The sequence below is a fragment of the Bactrocera latifrons genome, unplaced genomic scaffold, assembly GCF_001853355.1.
Source record: "Bactrocera latifrons isolate USDA-ARS-PBARC rearing strain unplaced genomic scaffold, ASM185335v1 scaffold_95, whole genome shotgun sequence".
Classification (NCBI taxonomy): domain Eukaryota; kingdom Metazoa; phylum Arthropoda; class Insecta; order Diptera; family Tephritidae; genus Bactrocera; species Bactrocera latifrons.
Genome location: NW_017537656.1, coordinates 987,845 through 998,269, shown reverse-complemented (window position 1 = coordinate 998,269; position 10,425 = coordinate 987,845). Strand labels below are relative to the sequence as shown.

General features: G+C 34.8%; 1 protein-coding gene across 6 annotated transcripts in view; it reads right to left on the bottom strand.

Moving 5' to 3' along the window:
* The window catches only part of LOC108977783 (sodium-independent sulfate anion transporter), a 21,876-nt gene that overhangs the window by 2,122 nt on the left and 9,329 nt on the right, over positions 1-10,425 (bottom strand). For 4 of the 6 annotated variants that reach the window (XM_018947683.1, XM_018947682.1, XM_018947679.1 and 1 more), the window contains exons 2-11: positions 5,795-5,971; positions 5,514-5,718; positions 5,369-5,454; positions 5,174-5,314; positions 3,951-4,205; positions 3,543-3,893; positions 3,297-3,470; positions 2,303-2,450; positions 2,060-2,239; positions 1,596-1,914 (exon numbers count right to left, since the gene is read on the bottom strand). In XM_018947683.1, the coding sequence (XP_018803228.1) occupies positions 1,796-1,914; positions 2,060-2,239; positions 2,303-2,450; positions 3,297-3,470; positions 3,543-3,893; positions 3,951-4,205; positions 5,174-5,314; positions 5,369-5,454; positions 5,514-5,718; positions 5,795-5,959 (1,824 nt within the window). In that variant the 5' untranslated portion in view covers positions 5,960-5,971 and the 3' untranslated portion in view covers positions 1,596-1,795. Of the gene's footprint in view, positions 1-1,595; positions 1,915-2,059; positions 2,240-2,302; positions 2,451-3,296; positions 3,471-3,542; positions 3,894-3,950; positions 4,206-5,173; positions 5,315-5,368; positions 5,455-5,513; positions 5,719-5,794; positions 5,972-9,439; positions 9,588-10,425 lie in introns of those variants that run through there. The other 2 variants (XM_018947681.1, XM_018947684.1) reach the window with 2 other exon arrangements.

Genomic DNA, 10,425 nt, shown 5'->3' with positions numbered 1-10,425 from the left:
ATTATAAATAATTTAGAAATAATTATTATAAGAAAAAATGTTGTCAAAATTTTAGCCTGAAGCACCATTTCCTATCTTTGCTTTGATTTGAACTTGAAAATTGTTGTAACCTTCACAACAAAAATGATTTATTGGAACAGCTTTTGATGACATTTATTTATTCAGCAGCGCTCTTAAGTAACCTAACAACAAAACGCTAAAATTATATCTTAGTAGAACGATTTAAGCTTTAGTAAATTATTTTTTGACCATATTTTCAGCTCTCATTATTCTGGGTTCTAAAGTCTTTGTATCTCATAATAAATTCGCAAATGTTTATTGTAAGTCAGAGATATCCCATTTATCTTCAGACCTAAACAATGTTTAATAATATAAGAGAAAAGTGGTTAACAAATCTAAAACGTAGAGCATTACATGATATATGAATGGTAAATAACTTCCAAAAAAAAACAAGAAAAGCTGATATTTGTGACATGATTCAAATAGTATTATATTTTCGAGGTAAACAAAAATATAACCATTCTACTTAAAAATTTAGATAAAAATTTTATTTCAAATGCCGTAAAAACATAAATAATTTTCTTTACACGAACAGAAATCAAATAAAACAAAAAACAAAAAAACCAAGGAAAAAATAATAGTAAGGCACTATCAGACAATATTGTTTAGTAATTATCTTTCAATGGGACTTTAGGAAGAAAATTTGATATACACTTAGGAAAATAGTATAAAGCCATTTATTTCAATAAAAAATGCTAAACTCACTTCTACATGATTTTTGGTTATAAAAAATAAATATTTATTTATTACATTAACCAATTTGTGCTTAAAACTTAACCTAACTTTTAAGATGAAGTGTGCAAAAATGGAACAAAAACCATATGAATTTGTGTACATAGCTTGTAAATGGTAAATATAAAAAGACGATATTTTGTCAATACAATAGGAAATGGATTCTCATGAAATTGTAAAATGAAATAAAAATTTTAACAAAAAATCGATTTAAAAATTTGTTCCTAATAAACATTTAAAATAAAAAAATTATATTAATATATATTCTTATTAAAAACGTAAACTAAAAATATTGTATTTTCATAAAATTGTGAGACTAACATATAAATTTTAACACCAAACCGATAACAAATGGAAAAAAAATAAATAAAAAAAACTGATTTGGGAGACCAGATCTATATATGTATATTAAAAAAATATGTATATAAATTTTATTTTCTCATTTAAAAGGATTTCCCCAACACATAAAATCGATTTTAAGAAAATTTCTTATTACAAATGTTAACTAAAAAAATTGAACTTTTATAAAATGGTACAACTAACATATTTTAACTTCAAATCGTTAAAAAAATAAGGCAAATTTCAAAAAAAAATATATAAAAAGAACAAAATAAATGAAAAAAATTAAAAATAAATAATTTTTGGCAATTCATATTATAAAATAAAATTTCTCTTCTGATTTCCTAAGAATCCATTTTCAATTTTTTCGCCACGCAGTTGCTAATATTAACCGTATAAACCCGAAAATAAACTTTGCAAACTTTATCCAAAATAAGAAAGTCAAACTTCTCAACAAAATACCGTTAAATTTGCTACAACTCCACTTTTATATAAACACAAATGTACATGAATGTAAAAATACTTAGAACAGCATTAGCCAAACATTGCAAGGAAACCGATTAGAAATATTTCTCGAAATATTACTTTACTGCTGCTTCACTGCTTCTAATTTAAAATATCTTAATTTTAAATATGCTATAAAATCTACGTGTTGTATAGAAATCTACAAATGTCCGCCACCGCCACCGCCATCAATCGTCGTGGAATCACCACAATTTACTTTAGTTTGTGAAGAAATTAGCGGAATGGTAACTTGCAAGCGATGGTCGTCGATCGATGCCGCTGAGGGTAGATTAAGAAATAAACACACAGACACACAGGCAAATGAGTATTTTACATTAACAGTTAGGTTTTAGTGACGTTATGTAAATATAAGCAACTTACTGTTAGTTTGTACAGTTATAATTTAAAAATATTTTCTACTTACTATTTTCTAGTATATATTCCAAATCATCTGGTGTTTCTATCGTTGAAAAATCGCAATTTGTCGATTCTTTAAGTATAACACAGATCTCTTTAGAAGCTTTTAGCAGAAAGAATGGCACAAATTTGCTAGCTAACTCTTTATTCAAAGCGCCCATGCCACGTGCAGCCGTAAAATCGAGCTCTGAAGTGGAAAAAAGTAAACTAATGTAAACAAATACAAAAATTAAAAGTTATTATTGCTTACCATGCATATTGGAGCAATCCAGGACCACAGGCGCCGTACCGTGCATGACGACAGCCTTCGATATGCCAGTGCGCACCCACTCGATTGCGGGAAAGTAGAGTGAACTGTGTATGGGACGCATGAGTATGTACTCTGTGCCATTGGTGGTCTAAAAGGCATGAAGAAAAATATAAAAATTACCGCCTTTCTAAAAACAAACAAAAAAGTTTACTTCAGTTGCACCGGAACTGTAATACCCTTCACATGTGCATAATTTATCTTAAAAARATAAAAAAAAAAAAATTATATTGATTTTTACGGTTTGTTTGTTGTTGTAGCGGCACAATTCTGCCGAGTTCACAGTCCTTGATCGGATAAATTCGATCCCGTTCCCCCGACAGTCGACACGACGACAGTCGCGGAAATGGCAGTTACGAGTCAGTTTGAATAGCAGTCTAGTGCCGTAGTCGTCCGATCTGAACAATATAATCGGAGATTTTCCGAATTTCTTAAACAAAAATCCATGCAAATTTCGTGAAGATATCTCGCCAAATAAAGAAGTGTTCCATAAAAGGATTTGAGTTTTATCGGTTAGTTTATATGGCAGCTATATACTATAGTTATTCGATCTGAACCATTTCTTCGGACATTGTAACGTTACGTTGAAAAATTATTAAAGCCAAATTTTGTAAAGATATCTCGTCAAGTAAAAAAGTTTCCCTTACAAAGACATGCTTTTAATAGTTCGGTTATAGCGGTCCAACAACTGTCAGTCACACAAATAAGTAACTTCATGGGGAGAAAAGGACGTGAACGATCGATCAGATCGATATCTCAAAAAATGCGAAACTAATTTGCGTATAAAAAAATGGACCGACGGGCATGGCTCAATTGTCTTAGTTCTACCTCATTTAAAGGGGTCTCCGACGTTCCCTTTTGCGTGTTACAAAAAGCTAACTTAATAATCGTGTTCAGGGTATAAAACTGCATAGGTGATTATTTTTATTAAATGTACCCTCAATTTGGAGACGGTAAGCGCCGGACGTGCGACACGATACACCAGGTAAGCCACATCTACACCCACGCCCAACAGCAAACCGAGTTCTACGCCGATCGCAAGGCTGACAACGAATGTTATAGCGCCAGGCAGTAATTCGCGACGACTGCAGCGCCAAAGTGGTTTGACGACCTTGAAACAAACAAAGGAATATAAAATTGTCCCTTTCACTTCCAATTTAAATACCGCAGCTGCTTCACCTACCTCAAATTCAATCATAAATATCACCGCCGATATGATGACTGCGCTCAGCGCTGCTTTCGGTATGTACTGAAAGTAGGGCGCGAGCAAGCCGAGCGCCACCAACACCAGAGCGCTGGTATAGAAACCGCCAATGGGTGTGCGCACACCACTCGCATGATTCACAGCGCTACGCGAAAAGGAACCAGTTACGGGCATTGAAGAGAAAAACGAACCGACCACATTGCTAAGCGAGAGCGCCACCAGTTCACGTGTTGGACTTATGCCGGCACTGCTGAATGCCTTCGAGATGGCGACATTGCCCAGCACGGCAATTACTGGCAGTATAATCATGGAGGGACCAAGCTCCTTCAACTGAAAGCGAAAGAAAATTATTCTTGTGGAACTTTTTCTAATAACTGCAGGACTTACCATATCTTTATAGTCTTGATCAATTGCAGTACCATTCGCTGCCTGTATTGTTGTATGGAATTTTGGAAATTCGACATCGGGAAAACCGCTTTTCACTTTACCCGTCAAGACAAACGGACACAACTCATGTGTTTCACATGTATTATAAGCTAAAATACTGGCGATGAGCACTACTAAGGCATTACGGCCGGTTGCAACGACCCAAAGTGTGCCGCTCAGGATGCGACGACCGGGTATTTTGACATCCTTCAGTTTCTATAGAAAGGGATAAGATGGAAAAATCAAGGTCGGAATAACTTTTAACACTAAAAAAATCGTTCAATAGATTATGGATTTTCGAAATATGAATGATGTGCTTAGACTTGCTTAGCTTCGAAATCTCTCTACTCTCATAATTGTTTTTATTGTTGTAGCAGCATTAAATATTCCCCAAAGAGCTTTTGAAAAAATTCTGATGATAAAGCCGTTTATAAATTCGATGGGTTCCCTTAACAGTCGGGTGTTCGTATATGAACGTAAACGATTTTTATCTGGCCAAAGATTAACAACTCGGCAGTATTTCTCCAAATTACTTACATTACTACAACAAAAACATTTTGTAGAGCTTCTTCTTAATCTTTTGCTTTGAGAAAGCTATTCAAAGTTAAATGTGGAGTCAAGGTCAAGGACGTTCCTAAACTAAGTACCCTGACGTCAACCGACATCTTGCAACTCAAATATTTAAGACGCCTACCGATAGACACTTAGCAAAAAAAAATTCTAGTTGTGGATGGTATTCTGGGGAGTTCCTCGGTTATGCGCTTCAGGCACCATTTTTTTCGACCAATGGTTGCCCATTTCTACAGTAAAATTCAAACTTCGGTTCAGGTTGTGCGTGAACGTCTTTTAGTACCTCCACTTGCCTAATAACAATATACATTTGGCTGAACGCTGTTGAAACAGCTTGTGTCCTAAACCTAACCTTACTCTCCTCTGGATCCTAAATATTAACAACAATAATTATAGATTTTACTAGAAAATCTTGGACAATACTGAGTGCTGCAGAAGAGCCGATCAGGTGATCCTCTTTAATACTTCAATATCAAATATTTTCAAATCCTTATCTTCAAGCCTTACTAATGCACTTCATACACAATCACAATCACATTTACCTCAAGTGCATAGTTTTAGAGATAATAATTATGTAATCAAAACACTTCATTGAGCAAACTGTTAACACTTACCCGCAACAAAAGCAAAATGGTGATAGCAACAATGCCCAAAGTAAAATCACCATAACGTATTTTGTCTAAATTCGTAAAAACCGACTCCATTGTTTTCATAAATCCGGAACCGCCGCCGCCGCCACGTATACCAAGCAGACCCTAAAGGTGAAATATTTACTTTAAAAAATTTAGCTTTGTGAAAGAAATATTTACTTTCAACTGCGAAGTGCCGATGATGACAGCCGTCGCTGACGTGAAACCTACAGTTACTGGCAGTGAAATTAGGTCCACAAGCGCACCTAAATATACCGCATATGATTATATTAATACAACTATTCTATATTTGTGTCAGACTCACCTAAGCGCAGCACAGCCATCAGAAACTCGACAAGTCCGGAGATCAAACACAATAATATCGCGTACGCTGGACCAGAGTTCAGGCCGAAACTTGTATGTCGACTAGTCATGAGCGCCAAAAGTGCTGTTGGACCGATAGTCACCTGGCGACAGCTGCCCAAAAAGGCATATACGATGCCACCAACGAATGCCGAGTAGAGACCATACTAGACAAGCACAGTATTATTAGAACGCCAATATAGAAACAGAAGAATATGAAGCTAGAAAAAGTTAAAAACGCACTTGTGGTTCCAGTCCAGCCAATGTCGCATAAGCAAGACCCTGCGGCAATACCGTTAAGCCCACTGTAATGCCAGCAATCAGATCGGCTATAGCATCTTGCGCCGTATAACCATGTAACCATTTAATACCGGGCAGTAGCCGGTGAACGATGTCGACTGCTTTCATGTCTCAATTCAACTAGAATAAAAATGATGCTTTAATAATTTTTGATTGCATTAAAAGATAAAATGTGGCTTTTATATGACAATTTAAAAAAATCACACCTAGCCTCACATTATTTAAATACATAAATATAGTGAACTCATTGCATGTACATATATAGATACATTTTGTAGTTCATAAGTATAAGCTTTTTTCTGCGACTGTGCTAATAAATGTAATTGTGAATACTTGTTTGCAGCAGCAAAGTGTTCTAAGCACGCGACTACGGCTCGATTGAGCATAGGTTCGAGTTCCATACGAAGCAGTACTCAAAAATAAGAAGAAGTTGTGCAATAAATTTCAAAATCTCACACCCAAAAAGTTCAAAAAAGTATTCTTCAGTTAGCCAGAGAGTATTAAATTGTTGTAGCCCCCCCAAAATCGTGCTGAAGCTTGGCCTAACTCTTGTCAAGCTGTGTCGCGTTAAAACTCGCGTTCACTTGTTTAATGACTTCATATGGTTATTACAGATAGTGGCAATTATTTGCTATTTAGTGCATACTTTTGAATGAATCTTTTGAAAGCTATTACTATTGTATTATATAATAATAGGTGTCTGTGTCTATTGTCGCATGTTTGAATGGTAATTTAGTTTGTAATGCCTACAATTTGAATTGTAAATATCCTATTCCAAATTTAAAGTATTTATGAGTCAGTTAATGTATAGTTAATATAGTAATTGTATGTATGTAACTTGGACTTTTCATAACTGAAAATCCCGTTATTATCCTCTGTATCTCTGTGATAAAGGTCTATCAAACCAGAGGCATATTTCAAATAATTCTTTTCTCAAACACTTCTCATCTTATATAGTTATGGATTTCGGGTAGCTTTTCCAATAATTAATCGGCTATAAATCCAGTATGTTAATTGTTTCATATTCATCTAACTATAAAAGTAAAATTGTTAAGCCGTCTCTGAACGGTTCATTTATTTAAAAAAAGTCTTCTTCGATCCGTATTCCATGAGAAGGAATTTCTAAGGTTATCTCTTCGTGGATAGATTGGACTTTATTCCACGATAAAGAACTTCTAAAGCTGATTTATTTCTAGATTTATTCAGAAAACTAGGTTAGGTTAGACAAATATGCTGATTTCTGGTGAAGCCATGACTAATTTCACTAGAAAGGTAAGCTTTTCCATTGTGATACACAGAACTCGTAGATTTGGATCAAAAAGACCATCTTGTATCGACAAAACGCCTGCAGCCTGCCACAAAATAATAAAGCGGTTAATATCCAATCCAGCGAATTCCCCGGGTTCGTTATAAGTATGTCAATTGGGATGTTTTAACCTTAGTTTGGCAAAAAATGGGCAGTAGAGAACAAAGTGTCAGGATGATTCCACTACATCTTCATTGACAAGTTGCGTACTCCAAAATCTTTATCCTTACGTATCCAGTTAGAACGTCTATCATTTCTACAGTCTGAATAAGAGCAAATAGTTCAATGGACGTTTTACGTCCCACTCTGAGCCAGAGAGTTTTTGAAATCCCGCTTATATTGGGTCCTGACCAACGCTTTCTGAGCTCGCAAGAAGTCCATAGATGCTCGTTCCCATCTTAATGGAATATGGGAATGTCTTTTTGCAAGCTCATCGGCTTTACAATATCCGACCATTCCGCTGTGCACAGGCACCCAGATAAATACGAAATGAAAGTACCTTGATGTTGCAGCTAGTAAGGACATGCACTCCTTCACTAGCTTCGAGCTCAATGTAAGCGAACCCAAGGCCTGTATAGCAGCTCTGCTATCGGAGTAGATGCGTACCTCCTTATAATCTGCTGCAGTTTGGAGCAGTACTTGAAACACACTACAATGGTCTTGCAGTCTTATACAAGAGTTGATTGAGACCTCCAGAAAGAAGACTCCCCTCCAACCTTCTCCATGAGGTCCGATCCATCCGTGCAAAAGCTTACTAAGCCTCTTCTCTAACGACACCACCTCACCAATATATCTTTCACAGGTATGAAAGCGAAGACAGAGCCGCTAGTAGTGGAATCTGCGACGCGGTGATCCAAGTTATCAGAGATGCAGCCGAAGTCGGGGAAGATTTCGGAATATAACTCTCTGGGACCGCTTACTGTAGCTATCACGAGATAGCTGAAACACTACATATTTTAAAAGATCGACGTGTATCATGTTATTCCACCATGACCACACACTGGCTCATACCTCCGTCATCGTCACAGTCAAATTGATTAAATTAAGTTTCGAAATGCTGCTTCTTTCCCAGTTTCTCTACACTTGGTTCTTGTGACTTCTTTTTGTTTGACAACTTGAAAAATTAACCGTCAGGTTTAATAAGTCCTTTCAGAAAACTTTTTTATTAGACGGGTTAAAGAAGTAGGTTTATTGTTGGGTCAAGTATATCGAGGAGACTAAATAAAAAATCTCCATTTTTACAAATTTGAATTTTCTTTACGTAAGCTACTAACCTATCGAACCGTTCTCATATGAGTATATTACTCAGCAGATTAACTAATATTTTAGCAATTAATACACTCTTCATAATTCGATTTATGTGCTGAGCACAACTGAGATTGAAAAAGTCAAGTATATAAAGTATAATAAGCAAAAAACAAATTAGTGAATGTTTGCAATATTTATTTTGGTTTTACCGTTTGTTATCAGAAATATGGCGGAAACGCTTTTTAAGTGCTGAGCTAATGAAAATATTTCGCATATTTTTGTACTTTAATTTTTAGCGGCAGTATCTAAGTGTCTTAAAGTGTGTGTACCTTAAAATAAAACTAATTTGAAGTCGTAACTAAAAGATGTACAACAAATTTTTGGAAAGTTGGTGTAGAAAAAAGACAAATTTACGTCGATTAATTAATATTTTTGAAACAATAGCATGAAGCACCTGAGGAAAGTCTAAGTTGTAAATATTACTGAGTATATTAATCAAATTAAATATTTTTCTAGCTTTGAAAGAACTTTTTAACCGAAATCTGATACTTGAGAGCTCGAACACGTCAAAGCGTAACTGTCAGTTGCTTGTATGGGATATGGCAGGCGGCTGACTTGTTTGGCTTCTGACTCATACTAATCGCAAAGTAATTTGTAACTAATTGAACTACCTGCTGGGTACGAATTTTGATTTCGTAATTGTTTATAAATTGTTGGGAATTTCGCATTGTTTAGCATTTTTGTGCTCAGCAAATAGCGGCAGTTCATTTACTTTCAATATTTCGCTCTAAACACTGACTATTTAGAACGGAACTGTAAATATCCAGTCTACATAACTTTATTAGCACATTGTTAACAGGCTTTCGACGAATCAATAGAATCTTTGCGACCGGACCGGACAGGATCTTAAGACGGGCGGCCGATAAAATGGTTAGTTAAGTAAAAATTGCTGACGAATAGTATTACCTAAAAATATATTTCTTCAACAAGGTGTGTGAAATCTTTTTTGCCTTGAGCACGCCAAACTTACTTACTTTTCAAAAATCTGTTGAAATGAAACGTCTTCGGATGACAAAGCTGACTTTTGGTGTATTAAGTCAACGTCGTCACTTAAATAAAATGTCCACGAAATTATATAATATTTCCACATAACATTTTCACAGAACCTTGCAACGATGATATCTAATTTAAGCTTCTATAATAATAATCTATTTCTAATTGCATTAAGATATCACATGCTTATATCAACTAACATTGGAAGGGCAGACAGATCTCGAACATATGTCTTTTAATTAATTTCAGTAATAGCAATTAGTCAACACTGTAGAATTTATCAATCATGCTGACACGATACTCATCGGTTATCGCTACACATTTATGCGAGGTTTTTCCATATTTTTGTTTGCATAGAAGGGAAACTTCTTTCAGCTCGATTGCCGCAGGAAAGTTAAAGTTTAGCGCTTAAAATTTAAAAATTTTATTAAAATAACCAAAGCATAAAGAGTTCAAATAACTGAACAAAAGTGAGGTTAGGTATTATGGCTATCTTTTGGAATTAAATATGAAAACTGAAAAGGAACTGAGGCACAGATATATATAGTATATAAAGTATTAAGAACAGTGGAATAAAATTTTAATAATTATTATTAAAATTAATCGTTGGAGTCTCTATCTATTTAGTGATTCTATCAACTATAACTATTATCGTCGAGCTGAGTTTGTTTAGTCTGAAGATCAAAATCAAATTCTTGTAAGGAAAACTCTTTTACTTGATAGATATCTTAACAAAAGTTTACATGTATTATTGTCCAAGGCAAGGCTACAATCTTCGAACATATTGTTCAGATCGGAGCACTATAGTGTGTAGTTGTTATACAAAGTGAATCAAGCTGATCAAAACTAAATATTTTTATTTGTGCAGGGGTTAAAGCTTCGGTGCGGCCGAACGTTAACGTTAACGTTAGCGTTTTTTATTGTTGAATTGTTGTTTATAATTTTTATTTTTTTTATTTTTTTGATG